Source organism: Odontesthes bonariensis, chromosome 15, assembly GCF_027942865.1.
Source record: "Odontesthes bonariensis isolate fOdoBon6 chromosome 15, fOdoBon6.hap1, whole genome shotgun sequence".
NCBI lineage: Eukaryota > Metazoa > Chordata > Actinopteri > Atheriniformes > Atherinopsidae > Odontesthes > Odontesthes bonariensis.
The window spans coordinates 19,372,826-19,399,921 of NC_134520.1; the positions used below are offsets into that span (position 1 = coordinate 19,372,826).

General features: G+C 44.4%; 1 protein-coding gene across 1 annotated transcript in view; it reads left to right on the plus strand.

Moving 5' to 3' along the window:
* The first annotated feature begins 905 nt into the window (after window positions 1-905).
* Window positions 906-27,096, plus strand: part of insrb (insulin receptor b) — a 78,541-nt gene continuing 52,350 nt past the window's right edge. The window contains exons 1-2 of the mRNA XM_075485384.1: window positions 906-2,428; window positions 21,826-22,374. Of these exons, the coding sequence (XP_075341499.1) occupies window positions 2,335-2,428; window positions 21,826-22,374 (643 nt within the window). The 5' untranslated portion in view covers window positions 906-2,334. The remainder of the gene's footprint in view (window positions 2,429-21,825; window positions 22,375-27,096) is intronic.

Sequence of the window (27,096 nt, forward strand, 5' to 3'; positions counted from 1 at the left end):
CCTTGCTTATTTCAGCAAGACAATGCTTTCATCATATGAGAGTGGCGCTGTGGTAAAGAGTCAAAATGACCTGTTTGCAGAGCACATCTCCTGGTGCGACAGTGTTTTAGATTTGTTTTCTGTCATCTTTAATGGTGACACGGACAGACAACACAAACGGCAGTTTTTTTTTTTCAGCTTTATCAAATTGAACTGGATCTTTGCAAAAAGTCATGACTTTTATAATGTGGTTTTGGTTAGAAAAAAGAAATAAAACTTGCACCAATGTGCTTCATGGGTGGTGGTTTTTCATTTGTCATCACCAACAGAATTATTGTTTTCTTTTATGGTGATGATCTAAATAACAAAAAAAATGTATTATACATAAAGAAACCATTTAAAATAAGTAGATTAACTTTGTAAACTCAGCTCGGTCACGTTTTGAGCAAAAAACTCCCCAAAATATCATCTTTTAAGTCCTCAAATATGGAGGATTATCCGCTTTTCTTTACCACGTACGACAATAAACCCTGTGTTTTTGTGAACTGGGTTGATGCGAACTGATAATGGGCATTGTGTAATATCTCCTGACATTTCAGGTGAACATAAAATGAAAAAATAGACATAAGTGAGTAGCGTTCCTTAAGCTGGTTAACCACCTCAGTGCTGTTCGCGTCAAAAAACACACACAAATATCTGTTTAGTGTTAACAAAAATAACAACAGAAAAAAACAATTAGCAGATATTATTCATTAGTGGAAATATTTTCTTGACTCTTGACGTGCTCCGGTTTGGAAAAGGTGTTGCAGGGCTCTCATCCCGCCCCCACCCTCACCGCGTCCCGCGCTGCCTCAGACGCTCCGGATCCGGAGAAGGGGCGGACGGCTGGAGCGCGCCGTGTTTTCCCGCAGACCATGTGTGGCCCAGCTGAGGTGACTGGCAGGACTTGTTTACTGGTGGAGAGACTCGCAGAAAGAGAGACGGAAAGGGGGAACCTGAGGGAGAGCGATCGCTAAACGGAACGGGAATCCAAGTTTTCGCACTTGACCCGTCTTTTTAAGTCTTTTTACGCGCGCTCGCCTCGTCTTTTTCTGACTACCAGTGTCGGGATGCTCACTTTTGCGTGCGTGCGGTTTTTTTTAATTCCCAACTCTTATCGCCGACGCTGAAACCCCGTTTGTTTTGGATTAGCCTGCTAACGTTAGCCGCCCCCACCCCTCACCCACCCCCCCACCCCCTCAGTCAGCTCACGTTAATCTGAGAAAAGCAACGGGCGGCGTGGTGGTGGTAGTGGAGTTTTCTCACTTCACAGGTTGGACAGCGAAATCGTTCGGTCTCTTCTTTTATTTTTCTCCTCATTTTCTCCCCCCATTCCCTCCCTCCCAACCCCCTCCCTACTCAAGGTCTCTGATAAACAAGTGGCATTTACCGAATAAGTTTGCCGTCCCCGCTTTCTTTCTTTCTGCCGTTTTTTTTTGGGTGTTCGTTCGTTTTTTTGCGTCGTGGTGGTCAGCGGGGGTGAAGGAGTTCAGAGGAAGGTCGTGGTGTTGCGCGCGTGTGTGTGTGTGTTGGGGGGGAGCTGCACGTTTTTCCTGCCGGGGAGTTTCCTGGGATGTGCTCCCATCGGTCTTAAAAAGGGGTGAGCTCATGAGAAGACAGAAGAAGCGGTGGTGATATAAAAGACTGCAGAGACTCCACACGACAGAGCCCAAACCCTACCAACTTTCAGCTCGTGTCTGCAGAGGAAAATACCGTCGTGGTAGTTTTTTTTTTTTTTTTCCTTTAACGCTGTGCAAAAGACAAACAGTTAGTTTCTTTAACCTCTGTCTCCGGAGCTGTGCATTGCCGAGAAATGTGCTCGGTGGACCTGGCAAGCGGACCTCCAGAGTAGCTTCCCAAATCCTGGGATATTAGTAATCATTTTCTTTTGATGAGGCGGAGCACCGGAACCAAACAGATGAACACGGACTGTCGCCTTCATTTATGGAAAATGAAGATTTTTACACGCACATGTGTGGCCAGAACCCAAGATCACGTTATTTAGTGTCCTGCTTTTCTTTTAATTTTTTTTTTTTATATATATTTTTTTCTCCAGGACTCGCAGACATCACAAACTTGGCTGGGAGGGAGGGGGGAATAATCAGAAATTTACTACCCCCTCCTCCCGGAATACTGGATGGAGGGGCAGCCTTAAATCAACTGGCTTGATTGGACCTTGAGCTGTTTTTTTTTTTTTTTAATTTTTTTAACTAATTATTATTATTTTCCTTTGGAAATCCACTCTGAGATACACATTACTCCCTCGAGATTTGACTTTTTGAAACGCCTGAAGTGAGGGGCACAGCTTCAGTCAAAATGAGGCGGTGGACGTTAAAGCTGCGAGCACAAGTGGTGTTTTTTCTCATCTGTACCTGCGTCATTTGCCAGTGTGGACTAATAAACGGAGAAAGTAAGTATTTGTTCATTCATATTTTTTTTTACCTTTTCAAACCAGTGGCACCACACACAGCACCTCCCAACTAACACTTAGCCTAGGAGGCACATTTTTTTTTAAATTGTCTAAGTTCAGATACTTGATGATACATGTGTTCATTTTCTGTGAGGTTTGTAGTAAAGCACCTCAAAGAGTGAGAGAAACAAACAAAAAAATGCAAAAGAGCTTTATGTGGACGCTGCCAATTAGGCTACCGTGCGAGTGATAATAAGTTGTAAAATAGTTTTGTGGTTACAAAAACAGCTAAAATATTGTCCGGAACGACGCAAAAAAAGGACGATTATTTATTGTTTTTTTCCTGTCACGAGACTCTCGCCCACATCTTCGCGCATGCTCAGACTCGTGCACAGGTCTAATTGCGAGGCTCACAAATTTCAGCTGTTGCGGCTGCGCGGTGATAATTGGCGTTTCTCTGTGTCCCCGCCCCCTCGAGCCGACTCGTGCATATGTCGGCGGCCTGTCCTCGACGCGCGAGCCCCAGGGCCAGATTAGTCTCCGTTCCCGACTGGGAGGGTCTGCTGCAGCGGGCCGAAACTGGGAGCAGCGGGATTGTCCCCCCCCCGTGCGCGAGAGCCAGGCCTCTCGTGGCTACGCACGCTGTACTACTGCAGCTTAAATGTAAACAAATTAGCCGTTGGACTCTTTAAGGAGTCTCATCTTGGGTGGTGGATTAGCTCGCGCTGCTCTTTAGCTCCAGATCACACCAAGTGAGGGCGTCTTCCTCTCTGGTGGACGCCTCTTGCTTTGCGGTGTTTTTTTTCTGTTTTTTTATTTTTTTTATTTTATTTTTTATCAATGAGTTATCTGCGTGTAAACTAAGCGGCACCGCGTTGCGTTGTCAGAGAGATTGAGAGTTTCCGAGATAATGATCCCGCTCCGCATCATCTAATGACCCCGTCTGGGTAATGATATCAGTGGAGTGATCATTTGCAGCAGGGAGTTTTACTTTCAGGCGGAATAGTTTACTGCAAGCTGCTGCTGAGATGAAGGGCAGGAGGAAACGCACATTAAACTCTTAGTTCTTTCTTTTTTCTTTTTTCTATTAGAGTCAGGTGTATGAGCAGTCGTTTTTTGACATGTCACAAGGAAATGAATAAATCTAAAGCTTTTTTCCCCCCTTTAATGGTCTAATTTGACATTGGGTTTGTTGTACATGTGTCATCTGCTGTTGTAATGAGCTACAGGTGTAGTGCTTTCTTACTTTGAAAGGAGGAAAGTCTCAATGCAAAGCTTAATTGTTCGAGCTTTGTGACGAGAACTGCTCTAGAATCGGTTTGAATTGTTTGTCAGTGGGTTAACCTTTGGCCTACATGTCTCCTTGTGACATTTGTTTTCAGTGTTTCGTGCAGCGTGTTGCAAAAGTGTCTCAGTGCTCGAGAGCAACACCGGTACACCGGTTTGAAATCATCTAAAGCCAGGCGCACTCTCGGCCTTTACACGTTAAAGATGATGTGGTGGCGTCTTTGATCGTTACTTAAAACGGACAGTGAGGGAGGTTCAAAGGCCGTCGTTGTGACCAAAGGTAGCGAGAGACACCTTTTTCTGACCCTGTCGGAAGTGTAGGGCGATCATCACGCAGTGGAACTCCTGCTACGACCTACGTCTCCTCACCGCCCTGAAAGAAGGTAGCACGAAAGGACAGGTTGGGCGCCGTTACAGTGCAGATGGACGCCAGATGAGCTCAACGTGACTCGTTGAATCCAAAGAGAGATGCTGCGCTAAAAGAAATAGCTGAGGAATAACAGCTTTTAGAGGGGGTAGCAATCAGTGCATGCCATAGAAAATAGTGGATCTCCTCGGCTGTGGTTCATCAGATACCTGTTGCGCAGTGAACTTTTACAACAGCTGAAATCTGTAGTAAAAGTTCTACAGATCTGTAGCTGAAGCCACTCCTGTTTGCGCCCGCTTTCTCTCGGTTGTAATCTTTAAAAGTGGTTTCCCGTAGCTAGGTTCAGAGGAAAGGATCTGGCTACTTTACACAGGTCATGTATGCAGACGGAGCTGCTGGTACCCCTCCTTTCTTTGTTTTTTGTCCTCGCTCCTGTCGGGTTTCCCGGTGAGTGGGGTACATGGCTCGTGAGCTCGCTGGAAAGTGACCATATTTGGAACTTATGAGATGTTTACGGCATGAGTGGGGGTGGGGGCAACAACAAAAATACTTAGAATATTTCCTTCTGAACCCACACGCAGCCAGACAACTCCATCTCGGTCGTGGGAAAAGGGAGAGGCAGTATTGATAAGCAAAGAGAGGCAGCTGAGAACGGAATAAAGTTGCCTTTACAGGCTGCTGATTTTGAATGGACTGCTATCGCAGCCACAGTTATCTGCAAATAGTTTTCTGAAGTAACCACTGAGCTGTCTCCTGGTGAAACTCCTGAAAAACAAGTTGTGCAACTGGGAGCCCCCCCCCCCCTCCTCTGAAAGCTTGGGAGCACAGCTCTGTTAGTGGCATGTATGCGTTCATTATCGTAAACGTTTTCCCCGGTATGTGTGCTGCTCTAACCTGCTCTTGCCACACGGATCGCCTCACAAATGTTCAGCTCTGATAGTTGGAGTTAAATGTCCAGAGCAGTGTCATTTATTTCTGAGTGGTTGAATAGTTGTTCTGCTAACTCTGCTGGGGGGACGACAAACGTGTGGAGTTCTAAGATCAGGGCGATCAGGCCCTCCGTTTGTGTGAGCGTTTGTCTGTAGCCCATTTGGATTCTCCGGCACTCTTCACTCAAGTGCGCATTGGCATTTTCCGACAATGCTGTGCATGTTGTGGAATGTCTTTGAAGTGGCCCTGTGTGTGTGTGTGTGTGTGTGTGTGTGTGTGTGTGCGCCCTGGCCAATCTGAGCTTGTCTACAGGATCTCATCTTTGAGCTCCTGCCCGGCCCACTTCCGGGCAATGTAAGTTTTTGTGTGTGACTGTGTGTGTCCAGAGGAGGTGGAGAACAGCGTGTACTGCGGCTTCAGGCCCAGAGGCCGGCTCTCCTTTAGGGCTAGCCGGCATTCCCCCTAGAGGCCCCTCGGCCCACCGAACAAACGATAAATCAAATTGGCTAATGCGCTAAAAGATATTCTTATGCATGCGAAAAAGTGACACAGTGCCAAGCAGATATATTTGTCGGGACACGTCATTATGATTATCTTTGCACACGTAAGAGGGTCAACACGAAATAATTCCTTCTCGAAAAAAATGACTTAAAAAGTCAGTGCAGATATTTTAAAGTTCAAGACATCCGGTTACACCGTGCAGATTAACACATCTTTGACGCTCACTGTAGCTCCCCAAAAATGACTTTTCTAAGAAAAGAAAACAATTACGCTGAGAAGCTTGGCACTAATGCTACATGCGATCTGTAGTATATTTCAGTGTTAACCATTCCAGGGTTGTGAACATCCAGAAAGGGTGCACTTCTGTGGTGGAGTTGCTTTAGTTTCGGACAACAAATCACTTTTTGATGCTTTGCTATCGGAACATCCTGGCCTGTGTTCTGTAATAGGCCGCACGCTGGATCAGGGCTTCACAAGGCAACCTGGCTGCTGATTGTAAACTGCAATTGTATATTTGGGCAGTCCTTGTTCACATTGACGGCAGACAATGGAGGTCATGGCTCCACCAGCTGTGTATTACCTTCCGCATGTTGGCCAGGAAGGCATTATTATACTGCTAAAGGAAATTAACTGTTAGGGTGGTTTTCCTAAGTGCTTCCTCCTCTGCTCTTATCTTTCTGAGTATCTGTTTCAACTTCTACTTACTTGCCAGTGAGTTTTTTTTTCTTTCTCCCCCACATCTTTGCATTTGTGTTCATGTGTAAGTTCATAATGGGATGTAGTTGATCTTGCAGCGATAATTTGACTTGATTGATTCATCAGTTTTCCTTCACCTGCTTTAAAAACAGCCGATAAATGACCACATTTCCACCACATATTTCCACTGATTTTTATTTTTATTTATTTATTTTTTTTTATACACCAGAAAGTCAAGAGTCGGCACCACATGCTGTGAATCTCAATGTGCTCAATTTCGGATTTTAAACGACCTTATTCCATTGAGCATTTTCGAACAATAAGTTGAGGGATTGAGTTTCAAAGTGGAACGCTGTAGCACTGCTGGGGGGCACGTTGTTTCGACAAAAGAGTCTGGTAATTTGGAGGTGGGGATTTGTTGGATTTGCAGCAAAAAAAAAGGTATCGATCAAAGGCACTAATACTACTAATTTAAAGAAAAGAAAAAAAACTACAGATGCAATACCTCATAAAACTGCTCAAATGTAGAAAGGCAGCTGCAGTTCCAGGTTACTATCCGCCTCACATTTACCCGATACTGTTGTTTTGCAAAGGCTAAAAGTGGTATCAAACTATTATTTGTCTTATTACTTGAAAATGGTACAAAAAGGGAGAACACAGTGGCGCCATTAATCACAATTGTTTGCGTCTACAATAATTTCAGGACTGAATGTGCCAGTCGAGGTCCCCTCCTTTCTATTCCAATATTTCACCCCCTGATCAGCCTGACCTGTAGCGTGTTTAGCTTTGGCTGCTTTCAACAGAAGTGGAAGTGTTTTGTCTTTACAGTTGATAATACATCTGGAAAGGTTTCCACAGGAAAAAATACAGCCCAAATAGCTGGGTGTTGACACTGACATGCTATTGAAAGCTTATTTGTAGGCGCGCACACATTCGGACACAGTCAAAATCCATGACGTTGCCTCCATTTTGTTGAATGTTAGACACTGAATCCACAGACCACAATCCAGATTAAAATCCTAAATGTACAAAGCACATGAGCTCAACAAGCGCACTGGTGAAAAACCGGTCAGTTACAACGATTGATTTCCAATCTATCCGAATTAACAAGCCGTCCTAATGTTATGGCAAACCGCTGCGTGACTGGGAAATGGTCAGGTCGCAGCTCTGTGATCTGTGAAAGATGCGGAGGAAAAGTTTTAAAAACCACACCAGAGTTTCTCTTTGATGAGATAAGAACCAGACGCGCTGTCCTGCATCCGACTGAGATGCACGACAGGCTGGGCTTCTTTCGAATTTGAAAAGTGTTGCGTTAATTTTATCTCCTCCTCGCAGAGCTTTGATAATGCTCTCCTCTCTGACTCATATTCCTAGATAGAGGACTGTAGCTGTTTATGTAAACTTCTGCTTACGGCACAGAAATGTGGTCTAATGGGGAGGGGGAAGCATGGGGTGCATTAAACACACACACACACACACACAGAGGAACAAAAAGAGTGCCGTTACGCCATGCTACAACAATCTGATTTGATAGCCTGTGTTGCTGTTTGGATCTGCCCTGTTTTAACCATCGGTGACTTCATGCTATAAAATCCAACAGAGCCGGCCCTGTAATGCCGGGATCAGCAGAGGTTGATTTTGGGTAATCTGTTGGCAGAGACGGGGCCTGTCCTTGTCATCTTTTAGCCTTTTTTATGACTAATTTTCACCTCCTGCTGAGTGTTTATTCGCGGTTTATGAAGCAAACAGACTCTCCAGGAGGCCGAACTGATCAGAACATTGGAAATCTTGGTATTTCAAATAGGTTAAAGCCCAACACGAGAGAGCGTGACGCATGTTTTGTGCAAAGCAAACTTTTTATGTCAACAAGTCTCTAGACGTAGAACCTTTTTTAACGATGTTTCCAGGTTACGGGAGTCTGTATCTGGGCTCTGGTTATCAAAGTTCGGAATTTGAGGATTTCACCTCAAGCGGTCGACGTGTCGGTCTTTGTTCAGCGCTGATCCTGCAGACGTCTCAGGGTCGCCCTTCTGGCTGCCGCGAGTTTGCATTTGTTCGAGTTTGCGTCTCAAAAGGAGAGGCGAGCGAACAGCTTCCTGTTCAATCGAACAAGGCCGCTGAAAAGACGTGGCAGAGGCTTGAAACAACACACGGGGAGTGTCCAGTGGATGGACTTTTGGACCTTTTTGAGTTTGTCATTTGGCGCGTGTCCATCGCTATAGGAACAAACTTTGAAGGTTGGCGACGCGTCGATTAATTTCTTTCCATTTTCCAAAGTACTAGAGGATTTGTTGACATGTAGAAAGACTAAAAGTTTTTGTATCAGCTGGACCATGAAGGCTCCTTCACGTGTTGGAACACTTGTTGTTGCCTTTTCAGTTTCAAGTTGATGGATTTCAGAAGCATAAGATCCTTCATATTGACTCGCCAAAACCTCGTCTACATTGTTTTAAAGTGTGCCGCATGTACCCAACTTTGCACAAACGAAAGCCCCCCTTTGTGTCTGGATCATGTGTCCATGTGTCAAAGGGCACTGGGTGCATGTGTTGGGCTCCAGCGGCTGCCTAACTGAACCTGATGGGTTAAATTTATTTTGAGGACTGTCATATGACTGAGAAGTGGCCATTTGACAAACAGCCCAGCTGTTAATTGTAACTGCACACACACACACACACACACACACACACACACACACACACACACGGAGTTATAATGCTGATCACTGCGCCAAGCGATGGACAGATTTGAGCTATAAAAAAATGGAATGTTGGCTTTAGATGATGGATGTGATGAAATCAATCATGGACATTAGCTCATAGTAAATGTCGAAGTAGTTTGCACATCACAAGGCTCCAAACTAACTCTTGTGCCTCCCCCCCCCCCCCCCCCCCCCCCCCCCCTCCCTCTCATCTTAACTGTACAACTTGTTGGCTGAATGATTTGTTTTTTATTAAAGACAAAATGAATGAATCCGTTCATCAGAATAAAGGGCGGATTATACTTCTGCGTCTATCGTCTTGACGTGTTGCTTTGCTCTGGTCGCGAACCACTTTTCATGTTATGGTTCTGCAACCTCGGTCTGGAATTTCTCGGGACGCACAGCAGTTTCCCCTCGCGAGAATTTCGGTGGCGCCGGCGGAAGTGTTTATCTTTCAAAAAAAAAAAGTGTATGCAAGATATGGATCTGGAGTTGCTCGACATCGAAGAAGAACAGCTTCTTTTATTGGAGTTGGCGAAAATGCAAAGGAGGAAGCCACACAGACAACCGGAAAGGCACACCGAGGACCAATCACAGCTGCTTTTGTCTGCGCACTTCCGTTGGTGGTCTGCGTGCGTCTGTCGTGTAGTCAGGATTTTTATTAGGTGCACGACAACGCGCGCAGAGCCTCTGCGTGGGGGAGTGGTCAAGATTTTGACGCTCGCAGAGGCTCTGCGTCCGAGCGTCAGAGGCTTTGCGTCTGAAGCATAAATCAGGCTTAAAACATCACCTTGTTGTTTCATACCAAAGGCATCTGATGGTAAAGAAACAAAAGGAGAAAGGACTGGAGCATTTTTTCTGTGTTTTTTTCTTTCAACAATTCGGTGTGACCCTGGAATTCAACGCTTCTTTCAGTGTGATTGGCTGTATGGGGGTTTTATTGTCTTGTCTTCAGACACATTTGTAGATTCCTGCCAAGTATGAAATTCCGCAGGCTGCTGGAATGCAGTTCCATGTGACGCCTTACAAGTGTTTTTGTATCTAAAGTTTGTGATTAAGTCGGCAAGCGAGTTTTCCCCTCAAATTTTTGGGCCGTATCGGGAGCGGTGCATTCAGCAGGGAGTTAGTTATTTTGTTTACACTCGACTCCCTCTGTCCCTCCTGGGTCCGCGCCTTATGAGACTTTTCTCAGTTTTCTCTCCTCCCTGTTAATGCTGGCGCTTTGTATCTTCCTGGATCCATTGCTCACCCTCCCACCCCTTCGTGTGCTTTTACGTTCAGGGGTAAGAGGGTTCACTGTCATCCACAGATTTGTTTTTCTTTCACACTGCAGATGCTCTGAGCCTGCTGACTCGTCCTCCACACACACACACACACACACACACACACACACACACACACACACACGTTCACACCTGCTAATCTGCCTTTAAGGTGTGGGAAACTCACTTTTTTTTTTTTTCCAAACCTCTTCAATGTGTGAAAGCCATCTATTTGACACCTCTCCCCCCATCGTGGTTTCTGTTTTCTTCTTGCTTATTAAGCCTGCTCGCTCCATCCAGGCCTGAGTGAGGCTAAACGTCCATCTGCATGTCGTGATAAAAAGCACAAAGTCCCACGAACCGAACCCCCCCCCCCCCCATTATGTATTTGCTGACAATGTATGCCTTTATTTGTTTGTGTCTCCTTTTTATGCTTTGGTGCGTGATGTGTTCAGTGATGAGGTGTGTTTGGTTGGGGGTGGAGGGGGCTCTGTTTTTTGTCCTGATGAACTCGCCTCAAATGGGTTACTATGGTGATGGCACTAGCTGTGCTGGCAGTATATACAGTGCTCTCCACACCTCCCCTGTTTAAAACACTTCTCACTGTGTTTTAACTCATTTATGCACTCATTTTTTATTTTATTTTTCTTATAAAGTCTATATTGTGTTAGTCTGATTTATTTTCTTGGTTTATATGCTATTTCTGTGCTAAATGTCCCTCTTTCAACCTCAAGATGGTCATCCGCTGTAAACAATCAGTTTGCCTTGATTGTTTTCCAGAATAAATCTGGCCACCTGTAATCGAATCGGGCCTCGTGCCATTCAGTCTGCATCCTGTAGTAAGTGTGACTAATGCATCTGCAGTCTATCAATAACTGCTGAGAGGTAGAGTCGTACCGCACAGCTCACCTCTGTGCTACTCTAACTTAACTCTTGATTGTTTGTTTAGCTGCAGTCTGTCTTGTGTGTAGAATCAGTGATTTACTCATAAATTTTGCATAAGTGTTTACTAACTGCACGCGTCCTTCCAGAGACCGCAGTGTTGTTCACCTCCGGCAAAACGGCACGCTTCTGCATTGACACGCCGCGAGGCGCCATCTAACCCTACGCCACCTACTGCATCTTTAATTTTCCTTTCGTTCTTGTGCCCGCTGTACTGTCCAGTGGACCTCTGCACAGCTTCATTCGCTGCGGCCATGAGACCAGAGCGAGAATCTGGCAGGTTTCACGAGAACGTCTTAAGCAGCAAATATAGTCTTCCAATGAAGGAAAGGAAAACACTTTGGATACTTTATTGGGGCTTTTAAAATTAACTGTCAACTGTTACTTACCTTATACATCTCAGGAGCGAGAGCAATTTATGCCGTCCTTGGAAATCATGCATGTTATAACGAAACCATCAATGTCTCTCTCTTCACACCAAAACACATTTACAGGGAATTCTGTAAATCTGGAACACCTCTCGTAAGTTGAGCGTGTTTCATGACACCCTGCTGTTCAGAACTGTAAACTAATAGGAGTAATCATTGTAGATATAAAAGTACTAATGATTCTACAGTTGTAGAGGCTGATGACGATGATAATGAAGGGTTTAGCATATGTACTGTACTACTGTGGGGCTGTGAAAATCCTTTTCATACAGGTAAAGTTCTCTAATTTTTCCTGGTGTCTGGTGCAAAATTGAGAGCATATTTGATCTAAGTTTGAAGGCTGTGACTTAGCAAAGCGATCAGTGATATTCTCTTATGGCATTGGCGCAGAGCTGTGGTGAAGAGGTGATTCCTAGCTGCACACTTTATGCATGTTTGCATGTCCTGCGTTAGTTTTTTACGTGTATCTTTGCAGCTGTCATAGTGCCAGTGTAGTTTCAGCTCATCTGAAAACAGCTGAGCTGCTAAGTTACAAAAAAATAAGGATCCATGCAGCAACCTGAATCCAAAAGCTTTTAAATGGACACAGTTTAGTGCGTTTCAATTGTTTTGTGGATAAATGCACTGGTGTGAAGTCTGGCCTTCGCTTCTGTGTGTGTGCGAGCTCACAGGACAAAAATAAAAGCATCAGTCTCACACATTAGTGACGACAACACAGTAAGTTGTGTCTCAGTTCGGATGATTTTTTATTTATTTATTTTTTTTACTCAATAGTTGTTGACTGCATCAGTTTTGGCATGTTTCTGGGGGAGATAATGGAGATGGAGTAAAAAGATAAAAACACAGAACAGATTGATGACAAGGCATTGTGAAAAATGACGTAGGACTGAGTGGGACCCAGTTCACGAGCCCACATCCAACGTTCCTAATTCTGTTACAGTTAAAGAGGTCGCATATTGAATTATGTCGTTAAATGACAGCATAATGAATGGAAGTCATTTACAATACCGCTGTGGCCACAGACCTTCCACTCCAGGGACCTGTCTGTCAGATATAACAGTGAGTGATTTGTTGGCCGGGGGCCTTTTGCATGTTAACGTGACGTCAGCAATCCGTCCAAGCGATGCCTAGCGAGCTCGTGGATGTCCTGCGCGGAAAAACCAACAGAGCAGGGCAGTGATCGAAACTCTGAGTGTCCGAAGAGTTTTTGTGGAAAAACAAACTGCACCGGGGTAGGGGGTTTATTGTTTTTTATTGGTCATATTCAGAGCACGCTGCTGCTTAAGGTGCATTGATATCAAGTGAAAATGAAAACAGATATTTTTCTTTTTCTTTCTTGATATTTTAAGCATCTTTGTGATTCGGTAAATGGACGACAGCACTGAGGCAAAGGGAGGGAGAGACATGGATAGAATGAAGTCCAGAGGCAGGATATGTGTCTGTGTGTGTGTCTGTGTGTGTGTGTGTGTGTACCTGAGGTTTTCCTGCAGCAGCCACTGAGAGCTGGTGGTCGAGCAGTGCAGACAAACGGGCCATTAAACCGACCTGGCCCCTCGGCTCTCCATCCCCTCAGCCTCCGTCGGGCTTTTTGCCCCTTTGCCTCTTAACTTTCTCCTATGAAATTCTGCCTGTTTTTATTTGATTTTTTTTTTTCTTTTTTTTCCCCATTTCTTTATTGCCTTCTTATCTCCTGACATCTCTAAATAGGCTCAGTCTCTCGTAAACACACACATGTGCAGACTTTACAGATTTTTCCTGTATACGCACACATAAACAACAGGAGTTTCATTTCAAGGCAGTTGGAATCAAATTATTTCCTCCTCTGTCTGTGTTTCTTTCTGCTTGCATGAAATGTTGGATTCAGCTGTTGCTTGGGAGTTGGCAGCGATGCAGCAATCCAGTCAAATCGATAGGATTTGCCATGCATGGGATAAGCTCACTTATCCATTCACCACACAGGGAATACCTCCACTGAACTGTTATAGCTGGACATTAAACCTACAGTGTGGAAAAGAAGAAGTGCAAGCATGTCGGGCGGCCGTCTGGACAGCTATCTCATCACAACTAATTTATACGTTCCCTCCCTTTGCTTCCGAGAACCCACCTTAGGAGCTTGCACTACTGGAAATGGGTTAGGATTGGAACCTTTAGCCACTGTTCATCCCATAAAAGCAGGCACATTTGGAGGAAGAAAGTAAGTCGTATGGGGTGGAAGAAGCAGATTTGGCAGAGCCATCAGACAGGCTAAGCTCCTCCGGCCTCATGTGTAGCTCTGGTTTGTGGGTCTCGGCGTCGGTTGGGGCCGGTCCCTGCAGCTGCTGCCGCGTGGCTGCAAGTCAAGTAGGGTAACAGAGTCCTGGCTGCCTTTCTCTCGGGCCAAGGCTCACCACACCAAGATGATGCACTCTGCTCAACTCTCTAACAGGGGAAGATGAAAAGGAACATCAGATGTTTTTTGTATTACTCACTCTGTGTGATTATGATGGGTGCGTGCGTGTTTCGTACTTGCCTTCTATCCTCAGCACAGCGAAGAAGCCTGCAGTTGATTACCTGCTCCTGGTTCATAGACCTCTATCTGTTCCAAAATGCTCTGACTATGTTAGGAATGCTACCCCCCTCCTACAGGCTTTTTATTTGTTTGGCGCACCACCTGGTTTAGCTGTTTTGTTAGGCGTGTCCTGAATTTTTAAGATTTTTATTCTCATCTTTTTTTTTTCTTTTGCTTAAGTGTGTGTATTACCAGCTGTCAAATAATTCTACAGTTGGGGAACTTATTAGCTGTAATTGGCCGTGGCGATGGAAAAAGACCACAGTATGCTAAAGGTATAAAGAGAAGATGGAAGTTCTCATGGTTACAGAATCAATTGTAATCATCTGTTCTTTTAAGCCCTGATTATTTTCTTTTTTGAGTAAAAAAGGTCACTGAAAAAAAGAAAGTGTTTATGTAGGACATGTTCCACTGTCAGACTGCGTCCATATAGACAATATTTGACGCTTCGGTTGGTTAAAACTCGAGGGAGCAGTTTCTAGCAGGTGATTTTCGAAGTTTTCAAAAAGAGGGGTCCACAACGGGGGCCGAACATTTGGATTGTGATTAAGATCATGTTATAATCTGCAAGTAACGTGTTCAGATTGAGTGACGTCCATCTGGTCACATCAATGAAGCTTCGGCTAAACATCCCAGGCAGTCCGATCCCCTGAAGAATGTGGCCTTTTGGGCTCACTTGGTGTTACGTTGGTCGTCTACTAGGAGCCACTCGGTCACTATTTGGTATCGCTTACAGAGAAGAATCCGTTTGTTTTAAGAACGGACTGCTTTTGATCAATTTTAGACCCAAATTCACGTGCAGGAGATCCTTAAATACTTTAGGTGCATCAAACCTTCCCCGTTTGGGACCGTGGACACTGTAGTGTTTCTATTTCTACAGCCTGAACTTTGCTCTCATTAGATATCACCGTGTCTCTTCCAAATCTTTCCCATACATTTTTTTTTCTCATTTCCTTTTCCATTGGTCTTCTGTTTAATTAGATGGAAAGCTGGAGTAATTCCTCAGTAAAAGCGAGCACAAGAAGAGCCTAGCAACATAGAAGAGGCAATTTGTCAAAGAGGCTGTGATCAGAGCCACTGATAGCACTGATCTTTAAACCAACAGGGGCCTGGATAATCCAGAAATGAATTGTTTCTTGCAGTTATTCGTGACAATTGGTTATCAAAATGAAATGTGCAAATCTTCAAAATGTTACTGTTTCTTCTGGGTGCTTCTCTCCTCTGTGCGTCTGCACCTGTCTTTTACCTCCTCCTTCCTTCCAGCCTTGAGTCCAAGGTCGAACGAGAATATAGTGAGTCATTGTTTTTATAAACAAGTGACACAGCACCTTTTTCTTCCTCCATTCCTTGTTTTTCTCTTGTTTTCGGTCCCTGCGTATCTTCCTTTCCTTCCCTCTTGTCCATTCCCTCATGCCTCCTCTGCCAGTACCGGAAGGTAAGGAGAGGGAGGCGAGCCAAAGTCACCAGAGTGATCTTATTTAGGCCTCTCTCCTCTCTTGGCGAGCCATCTGACAGTTCTAGGGCCTGCATGTTGCTCTTTTCTACCCGCTTCAATCTGCCACACGCTGGCCCTTTGCCACAGCTGTAACAGGACCCAGCGTTGTATATAAATAGGTTGGGCCAGCTCCGTTTGCCATGCTCCTCAATGGGAAGCTGAGGCAATGGAGGAACAGGTGGTCCAACCCACACACTCCCTCTTCCCCCAACTCCCCACCAACTTTATCTGATGTCTTCAACTGTGGAAGTACAGGACAGTCATGAATCACATGGCCACACTCTCTCCTCACACCACTGGCTCTTTGTTCCCTCTGACAGTTGTATGTATTTTAACTCGACACTTCACTTTTAGCCCATTTCTGCTTTGCGAAATGCGTTAATCTGTATCTTTCCCTGGCTCGTGTGCTGTTATTCTGGTCCTCAACTCTCTTTGTTTTGGAAGTGCATGTTGGTACAAGTTGTTCAAAATGCTTCTCACACACTTTCTTAGCACCGTTTTCACTGCAGAAGCCACAGATTGGGAGTGGGTGCTCAGGGAGCTGGCTTCACTTCTCAGGACTTTCCACAGTAATAACAGCAAACAATTGCATTTTTCTCACTGGCAGTCCACTTGGCACCACGGCCGCATATCCTCTCTCCCGGGGTTTGTTCAGCAACTGAGCTGTTGACAAATCTATAATCAGCAGATCACCTCATCAGGGGCAACATGCCCCCAAGCTGTCAGAGCGGGAGAAACTTCTCACAGTCCATAGTTAGCTGCCGCCTGGTTCCATGTCGGACAGGTCTGGTTTCACGCTAAGCTAATGTGCGGCCGCCCTCTGCCACAGCGAAAGGCCGAGTCAGGCCGCTCTGCGGGCCATAGAGGGCCACATTGATGCACTTTCTCAGTGCCAGCCAGCCACCATTAGTAGATGCATATTAAATTCTCTGCAGGGAGCGCAACTCTAAAAATAAGAGAAGAATCTGGCTGAAATTGTAGCTACACTATAATGGAGGTTGCAGCTGTGGGTGCTCACTGAATAGTGGGGATGCCAGTTGATAGCAGTTGGTATGACCTCAATTGCACCAGTTCATACTGGAGTCATTTATGAGCTGAATAACTGATGAGCCGATCCTGCCTTATATTAAACGCAGAAAACATTTGAATGGAACAGATAATGGCTGCAAGCTACGTGGAATTAATTTCGGCCGTGTAACAGTTATTTGAGAGAAATGCAGAATTACAGCAAATCTGAGGAAGAATTCTTTATTGCACTCTTTATAAAGAGCCAGTACTTGTGATTTTAAGCCATCCAACCACGTATTATATGATCCAAGTAATAAGAAGGCAGTAAATGTGAGTGGGGGGAAAGTTTTTTCCTTCCTCACACTCACACGTACACAGGAATGTAAACCTGATATCAGTGTTTTTTTTTTTTTTTTTTTTTTTTTTACCTTAAAATTAAATCCTCTCATTCGCCAAGCAGAGTAAAAGTGCTTGAATTTTTTTTACATTTATTTATTGTTTTGTTGTTGGAGGCATTGTTTGTACAGAATAACAGTGAGTGTTGTTTTATAAAGAAGAAGCAAGGAGAAAAGAGCACAGTGATCCAAACACTGCATTGCTGTGTAGCTCTCATGGCTGCAACACTGTTTCTGTTTGTCTGACACCCCCCCTGCACACCACTCTCCTCCTCCTCCTCATTCCTGCAGCCAAATTAAGTGTCAAATACACATGGAAGGTAGGCGGATGGCCCACATTTCTCCCTATAGAGGTCTACAGTATGACACTATGGTACAGTACGTTCCAGTCTGGGCCCTGCTCCTCCACCCCCACCCCCACCCAGTCTCATTAGCGACTGATTGGGTTGTTATTGTAATTAAGAGATCCTGTATATCCTGTGAGAACACCAAGCTGTCTGCTTATGGGTGGTCCTGAGCGAGTGGGTGGGCCACAGAGAGATCACGGTCATTGTCCACTGAACCCCCCCCCCTACATAATGACAACTGTTTTTTTTTTGTAAGCACGTAATTGTAAATCAAATGGCTAAAATGAAAATGGGGGTTGACATTATACTATGTGCCTTCTGACAGTCCACATTAAGGATAATGGAAGACAGGCAGCAGGCTTCCCTCCTTTTCCTTATACCTTCTTCTGTTTCTGTCACTTTGGGTCTTGTTTTTGCCGTTTGTGTCCAGTCGACCCCCTCCCTCCACCCTCTCAGGCTGGTGCTTGTCACGTAACTGTGGTCCATAGCGGCCCTCCATTCATGCATGTGATCACCAACCGTTCTATAGGTCCTTTACGTCACTCTGCGTTCCTGTTTGGGCTCGGGTTACACTTTCTCCCCTCCCTTAATTTTTCTGCCTCCCCTCTTCTTCTTCTTCTTCTTTTGCTTGTGACTCCTCTCCTTCTGACTCAGCCCCCCCCCATGAGTGCCGTGTGCTCCTGCTACCAAGCTAGGGAGGAGAGAAGGAGATGGCTCATTATTTTAAAGACACTGGAGCTCTCACAGCCAACTCCTGACTGCAACTCCCCCCTCTTGCCCCCTCCCCATCTGCCCCCTGATGACCCTCACCCAACCCCGCTCCCGCCGGTTGAATACAAGACTCCATTTTGCAGGAGGAGCTCCCAGCAGCACAGTCTGCTGTTTCCCCCTCATGGCCCACTAACATTTTTTTTGTGTGTCAACAAAGCTTCCAAACAGGAGATGAGAAATATGTACACTGGCCTGTGAGGAGAAAGATCATCATCTCCACCAACCTGCCCCGCAAAAAGCACACCAATATGAAAAAGTCATTTTTCTGACCGCACGGTGCGTCTTGAAGATCATTCAGGGCAGGAGTGAGTTGCACTCTGGCCCTGCTGGTGCTGCATAACGCACTTTGTTATGTTGTCGTATTTCACAATAGGTATCCGGTTAGTGCTGCAGGCTGACAGCAAGTGGGTGGCCTAGGCCAGTGTGATGACTCCAGGAGATAGAGCAGGAGGGGGCTGAGAGAGGTGTAAGGTTGCTGTTATCACCGGTAATAACAGCAACTGCCACACAGTGGACGAAGGAGTGTGTTTACGAGTTGGGCTTTCTGATACAGTGTGAATCTAATTGAGGGTGTGGCCGAGGCACACTTGCCTAGAACGAGCTGCTATTGTTAGAGACACCGTGTTATCTTCCGAGATGCTGAACAGCTAAAATGGATTTATTGACTTATTTTATGAGTTGTTTTTTTCGGCTGCTGGCAATTGTGAACTGTCCAAACAAATGTGCATAGATTTGCATTGATTGGCCGCTTGCTCTGACCCTGCTGTACATCGCGACGTTTTTGGCAGATTGATGATTGCTGTTAGTAATCCCCCCCCCCCCCAAAAAAAAGAAGATGGTCAGAGCATTGGGAAACAAGCTTATTTATATATTTGTAGATATTTTGCTCCAGTTATATCCCTGCTGAGGAGGATAGAGAGTGTTGTAGGTTGCATCATATATTTCTCTTTTTTTCAGTCCATATTGATCTTTTTCTCTAAAGTAGGAAAATGTGTTGTGACAGTTTGATATCCAAGTTGAACATTTCTATTTCCATTTCTACCACTGTGATACTGACCCTTCTTGCTGACACGCAGTTGGAGTAAACATGGCTTTTATTTTATGAGTTTAGGGATCACAGGTTTTATTGGCTGCTCGCCATCACAAGAAGTCAGTTATCGTCATTTCATTGACGTGGTTCTAGTTAGAGTTTGTACCCAGATTGTTGATGTGTATGTCTTGCTAACCATTAACAGAATGGGGAAGTTAATAGCTTGCTTACACGGGGGAAATGCATGGGGCCAATAACAACTGGGTGGAAACAAACATTTCACCGCAGTAAATTTGGGCTGCTTCTAAAGGACTTTTTTTAAAATTGTTATTATTTTTTTATTATTTGTTGTCATGTCTGTGTCATTGAGTGTAAGTTGTAATGAAGCAGATGGGGCTCACAACATGAAACTGCATGAAAGACGTACAGAGCGATGAGGAATTGAGTGTCTGACTTTCAGGAGACTCGATGGAAGCCATCAGATCATGGTCCATTAGTGCACAAGCTTAAGCCCCTCCTTGATGTTTCTTTTTCGCTTAATTCTATTTCTTTTTGGGTTTAGGGTACTTATATTGTTGGCAAATCTAAGATTTGGGGGTGACAATTCTGACATGAAAACTAATGAGATCCTTGGTTATTTGCAATGATTTGCAGTAAATGTCTCTTTTTCTCCAGTGAATCTTCAGCCTCCTTATATTAAAAACAGTTCTGTTGGAATGCTAACCAAGCTAGCGTAATGGATTTTGAAATGCTCCATTTGAAAGTTGCTGTTAAATCACTCTCCTCCCATGTTGACAATGAGGACATGATGGTTGGTGTAATAGTCGACACGGGACATGCAGTAATGCCATGTGGGGAAAAGAGAGTTTAGGCCTCTTTGCTTACCACTATGTTTAAGGCGTATGTTGATGGAGAGCAAATTGATGTGACAGCACCGCACTGTGTGTGCTTTTATCCAACAAAAAAACAAAACATTTTAACACCATCTATCGTCGACTAGCTTGTGTTTTCTGAATCTGGACTCTTGTTTGGGAGACATTTGACTTGCCTCTGTGCCTTTCCAACATTTCTCTTTGCCAGTTTGATAGGAAGACATGTTGGGTGGTTGACTGTCAAAGGCGGATTCTTCTGTTTGGCAGCTGCTGGTTTCAGTGCAGCGCTTTCCCAGCACGCCATGTGTGAGCTGAACTGTTGCTTTTTGTCATCTCCATAAACCTGAAGGCGGAAGAAATAGCTGCTTCTTTAGCTTTCGAGGCATTTTACCCCGCCCCCCCCACTCACTCACTCACTCACTCACTCGTTTCTCTTCAACTGTCGAAGGATATGTCCGTAATGTGCATCTCATTATGTGGAGCAAGTAACAGCGTTGTGCGCGCTCTCGCTCTCTCTCTCTCTCTCTCTCTCTCTCTCTCTCTCTCTCTCTCTCTCTCTCTCTCTCTCTGTTCATCTTCTTAAGTAACTGTCCACTAATGAATTCTCCACTCCTCTGATGTGTGTAAACGTGTGTTCATGCATTTGCCTTTCCAAATGTGTGCTTGTGTGCCAGTGTGCAGCAGTTAAAGACTATGAATGAGCTTGGATAAGCATTTTACCTCCAGGCTTAATTTCTGTTAACCCCTTCAAGTCGGATTCATTCAGATCAGACAGTGCCATACAACCATTTCCTCTCTGGAGAAATGCCATGGGAAGAGAGTGAGTGAGGCTTGGTGTGTGTGTGTGTGTGTGTGTGTACGTGTGTGTGTGTGCTTGTGTGTCTTAGTTGGAGAAGCCCCCCCCATACAATGTGAAAGCAGGGATTTGAGTGAGACATCTTCATGAATGGTTTTGCTCTGCTTAATGCAAATCGCTGGTGGCTTAAATGGAAAAATGTGGACGTGTTGATCTTCATATTCAGTTGTTTTTAATACAGCTGCAACTTAAGGATGAACATGTAGGCTAACTGCAGTTTCACTGTAAACCACATTTGAATCTGCTTGCAAGGAATAATGCGCACCTCCATTTATACAGCGGTGTGCATTTATTTTTCTGTATAAGTTATTTAAAGTTTATGTCCAGCCAGTAAACAGACTCCTTCACAAACTATTACTTTTATGGAAGAAGATGCATATCAAAGATACTTGAGTGTTCTTTGTGTCGCATGAAAACCAATCGCATGTGATTTTTAGGGGTACCATACTACCCGTTTGATGACATCCCATTGGGCATTATGGCGTTGTCACAGAGATGTTCACCTTTTCTCATAGTTATTGAACAAATGATGCCTTGATTAAGAGAAGAATCAAGTCAAGAGGAGATGAATTAATACCAGAAAGAATTGTGAGTCGCAGCTTTGTTTGAAACTTAACTGAATGTAACGGTCTGTAGAAATGAAGAGCTTCTCACACTAAAACCTTCAAACTGGTCCAAACTGTAAAGCTGAGTTAGCGCCTCCTCTGTGGGAATGAATTTCTCGACTGCTTTGTTTTTGTAATAAATCACTGTGTTCATACTTGAACATTTATTATTCTTTTTCAGGGATTCTGGAGATGATTTATGAATGATACTCAGTTCAGGGCTTAAAAGATATGCCAATAAAATGATATCAACTGAATAAAATTCTGTAAATAAATAGAATGAAGTGAAGGGCGTATTCTTCTTCTCTTTTAAAAAAAAAACCTAAAAAACTTGTGTCTTCTCTATCTGTCTTCCCCAGTTTGCCAGAGCAAAGACATCCGGAACAATGTGACCAACTTCCAGTCGCTGGAGAACTGCACCATCATCGAGGGCCACCTAAAGATCCTGCTCATGTTTGAGACCAAGACCGAGCACTTCCGAGGCCTGAGCTACCCCAAACTGCGAGTGGTGACCGACTACGTCTTGCTGTTCAGGGTCTACGGCCTGGACTCCCTCAGCGATCTCTTTCCCAACCTGACGGTGATCCGCGGCAACAATCTCTTCTTCAACTACGCTCTCGTGATTTACGAGAACCTGCAGCTGAAGGAGCTGGGCCTCCACAGCCTCATGAATATAACGCGGGGTGCTGTGAGGGTTGAGAAGAATCCAGACCTGTGTTACCTGGACACCCTGGACTGGTCCAAGATCCTGGACTCGGTGGAAGACAACTTCATTGTGGCCAACAAGAATGAGAGGGAGTGTGGGAACGTGTGTCCCGGCACAGCCCAGGGTCAGACCCACTGCTCTCAGACCACCATCAACGGACACTTTAGGGGAAGATGCTGGTCACAGAGCCACTGCCAGAGAAGTAAGTGCTCGTGTGTTAATCAGTCCTAAACGCTGGAGAAATTGTTGTTTTTTCCTCAGATGCTGCTTTGATAATTCATACCATGTAGCAAATTTTCTGAAACCGGCCTGATGTAAAGATAACAGATATGTAAGCGTGGCGCATGGGGGTGGGGTGGGTGGGTGGGTGTCCATACTGATTGGCAGCGGTATGCAGACACAATGATACGGGACCTTTCCAGAACCCATCTCACGATGGCCCACCGAGACGCGTAAGGAGAATATGCGTTACAGATTTTTCTGAAAAAAATCAATTGGAGCGACTGATGTTTTCATCCCAAATGATTTGTGAAATGATTTTTATGAACATGGAGAGCTGCTGCTGATACAAGCAGCTAGAGGTTGTCGACCTGCAACGCCCTCCTATTAGCATTCATCGACTGGCGCTGTGTGGGCAAATGATCTGTAATTATAGGCTCGGGGTCAGCCTGATGTGTGAAATGCGCCGACTTCCACTGCATTGTTGATTCAGAGGAGTGCACACTCACAGGTTGTGGGGAGAAACGCAATGAATAGAGAAGGTCAGAGCTGCAGAGCTATTGACGGGGATATGGACAGGGCATGTCAGGCATTGTAGAGATTTTCTTCTTCTTCTTTTTCTTTTTTTTTTTTTTTTTTTTTTTTTTTTGTTTTTTAATTCTTTTGGTTAAAATGAGCTGTGGGTTTGCGCTGTGTCTCAGCTGCTCTGCCAGTATGTCGGTCAGCCAGCTTTTCCTCTTTTGACATAAACACACAGACTGTCTTCTATTGTAAGACACACAGAGAGATACTTATTTCCTTAAGGTGATTATAGCTTGTGTTTCTTTTTCTCTTCTCTCTCTGTGTCTGACAGCGAGGCCAGAGTTCAAAGAATAACAATCTCGGCCATGTTTATACATCGACCGTTGCATCCTGCATATAATGTTGGCTCCTCGTTTTTTGTATTTTTTTTTTCGGCCAGGTCTCGATTCGGGGAAAGCGGTTGAGGAAATGGCTCTCTATTTCTATTTTCCTCTCATATGCGCACAAGCATTGGTCTTTATTTTGGTTAATAAGAAACTACCACTGTACAGGTGGTGATGCCAGCATCTACATTGTTTTTTTTTGCCAGTGGTAACAGCTTATGTCCGCTCAGTAACTTTCTCTCCATCATAGTCTGCTGTAGTCTGCAGATGTTGATTTGCAGACTTCACCGGCACATCCACTCAGCAAGCGGGCCACATACGTATGTTCCGTTTTTAGATTGAGCTGTTGGTGTTTATGCTGCCAGGGGTTTGGAACTTTATGATAATCATTAGACTGGTAAATTTGATAGGGTTTTAATCTACTTTTACCCTTTTCCTATCTCCACTCTTTCCCCTCCGCATTCACGCCCTGCAAACTCTTTACTCTTTGGACTAAGCAAGCGTCTTGCATGTGTGCTCACGTCTCCCTCTCCTCAGACAGGCCGGGGGAGCAGCGACGACGCTGCGCTCTGTGCGGTGTGACGGGAGCCAGTTAAGTTGAGAGCTGAGCGTCAAAAGCAGGAGCCGTTCCTAGAACACGATGTGATGCCTGACTGTTCCTCAAACATTTGTGTGTTTGATGTGCTGTACGTATAACTGCGAGTCCCCAATAGAAGTGAGAGCTATGGGTCCACATTGCCACAGATGTGTTTTTGGCTCGCAGCAGCCAAACGCTGCCACTGAGCAGTAATCTGCTTTATCTTGCGGCTTGATGTAAACAGATGTAGCTGTAAATCTATGGTATATGAGGAAATGAAGCGCTGCACAGCGAGGTGCATGCAGGGTGGTGGCATGAGGAAACTATAGGGATGTTTAATTAGAGCTCCTGTGAATGAAAACTCGAGAGTTTATAAACTTGGATGTAATCATAGACACAGATGCGGGCGCAGGGTGTCGGAACATTAGACGCAGCATTAAAGTTTATGTGTGAGTGGAAAATGTGGTGTCTTTTTTTTTTTTTTTTTTTTTGTTGTTGTTGTTTTTATAGGGTCCCACCCGCCTAAGGTAAAAGTCAGGGGAGAGCCTGCATTCCTCTGATCTTACACGGCTCCTTACAAGCAGGAAAACCACTGTACATATGTGTGTGGACATGTAAATCTGTGTCAATGTCACCATAACTCGTATGTAACCAAAACAGCGTGTATGGGAACTGCCAATCATCGCTCAGGCGCTGTATTCTCCGCTTTGTATGTACACATATCTGGCTTACATGTGTAATTAGTGTGTGCGCTGTGTATTTACGACTCTGTGCAGGTTGCTATTCAGATGTGGCGATCCAGTACAGTAGTTGTTTTTTTGTCAAGTGCAAGCTGCAATTTTTGTCAGCTTTTACAAGCGGTCACGAGTCACCGCGGCTCTGTTGCCCGAGTGAATGTTGCAGGTTGTTTTGCTTTCTGTTGTGAGGTGTTTTTTTTTTTTTTTTAAATGTGTGTGCTGCAGAGCAGGGCATCGCAAACTCCTGCTGCTGATTTTTAAATTTCTTTTTTTTTAACACAGTCACATACTTGTTTTTGCCTGAATCAGCTTTGAATGGCTTTCAGAAAATGAATTCCTCTCAGTCCTACACTGGCCACCGTGTACATGGATGACGCTATAGACAGCAGAAAATCAAAGCAGTCGTCTCTGTTTAGAAATTGAAGCGTGTTGGCTACCGATGTGAGATGTGTGACTGGAAGGAAGGAGACTGGAGCAAAAATATCTTAAGAAAGGAAGGAGATGGTTGTCTGGTCTGAGATCAGCGGGGTTTGGATATTGCCGACTAAGGTGCGTATGTAGGGCGATGCAACATGCTGGCACGCGATGAATCCGGTATGAATAAAACGTGTTTGCAGAGGTGGGTAGAGTAGCCAAAAATTGTACTCAAGTAAAAGTACTGTTACTTCAGAATAATATGAGTCAAGTAAAAGTAAAAAGTAGTCATCCAAGTAATTACTCGAGTAAGAGTAAAAAAGTGCTTGGTGAAAAAACTGAGTAAATGTTGAGTAACGTCTGATTTATTTGTTAACACAAGCATTCAATCAGACAGAAAAAAATACAAAATCATCATCTTTAGGCAAATTGATAAAATAAATAAAAATTAATTACAAAATAGCTTAAATTAAAAATATCAAGGTTTAATTCAAGTACTTCAATAAAAAAAAGAGACTTAGGAAATGTTTACAAACATTCACCTATTCATGGAAAGAGTTTCTCACTCTTTGTAAGATAAACATGCTTTCAGTATGAGGCCTTGTCTGTGTCTTCATTTCCGACCGTTGATTCTGACATTTTTCATCTGTTTCTTTTTTTGTTTGCTACGACTGTAGATTGTAAAGCTACGATTGAGTATGGTCACGTGACGAGACTGCACGGCTACGTTTGATTGGTGAAACACAGTCACGTGGTAGAGCCTTTGGCAGAAGTCTCTCTCTCTGTCAAAATAAAACATTAAAATGAGGCGTACGCAGGGGAGATAAAAAATAATGACGCGTAGAATACCAAAGAGGTAAGAAGAAAAGTAACGAGCTCATTGTAGCCTAATGAAGCGGAGTAAGAGTACAGTTTCTTCTTCACAAATCTACTCAAGTAAAAGTAAAAAGTATAGTGATTTAAAACTACTCAGAGAAGTATAATTTTTTCAAAAACATACTCAAGTAAATGTAACGGAGTAAATGTAACTCGTTACTACCCACCTCTGCGTGTTTGTGCTAACACAGACCTAGAGAAATGTTGTTTTGCTGTAGAACATTAAACGAATGATATTAATAGTGGACAGCAGTTTTAAAGTAGCTGAAAAGAATTTAAAAATAAGAGATTGAATGAAGGAATCGAGATGAGCGAATTTAAAGATGAGACAAAGGCAGAAAGAGGGAATGGGAGCAAACACTCAACCTCCTGTTTAGTTAAGGCTCTATCTGCTCCTGGGGCCTGGCACACTGTGTCCAACCTTACGCACCAGCCAGCGCTTTGCTTGCACAACTCATGCACACAAAAACATACACACACAAGCAGGAGGAGAGAAAGCTTTTCAGGTCAGAGTTCACTGTGTCTTCGCCTACGTGCTTTATTGTGCCCTGCGATTGCTTCCCCGCACACAGACGCAGAGTCTCAGCTTCAGCTCCGACTGACTGAAGTCACAGAGGGGGAAAGCTTTCTGTGTTACACCTGCACCTTTAGAGGCTGTCAAAGTCACACAGGGGGCTCTTCTTAGACGGTGGTCGATCTAAATGGGTGCCCATGCGTCCTCAGACAGGCTTTGTGAACCTTCTCCTGACCAGAGGTGAATTTAAGTTGGACATCACCCAGCTGTGGAGATTCAGCAAAGAGACCGTGCGACTCTGTCGTGTTTTTAAATAATATTGTGTTTTTAAAAAAAAAAAGGGGGGGGGGGGGCACTGCTCCTGAACTCCCCGTAATCGTGTCTTTACTGTCCGGGCTGTCAGTACATCGCCATGTAAACACATTTACATAATCCCTGCAGAGTTGATCAAACAAAGAATTAGCAGCTAATGCGCACTCTGTCGCGTTTGGACCAATCAGAGCGGGTCTGGCATATGGAACGTGAGGGGGGGGGGGGACGACGAGGTGTTGCGTCAACGTACAGTTTGAATATTAAAATATCCTTCTTGAATCTTTTTATTTTTATTTTTTATAACAGGAGAGCCAACAGGAGAGCAAGACCAGAAGTGAAAGTGAACATTTATACTGTAGCAAATGATGCA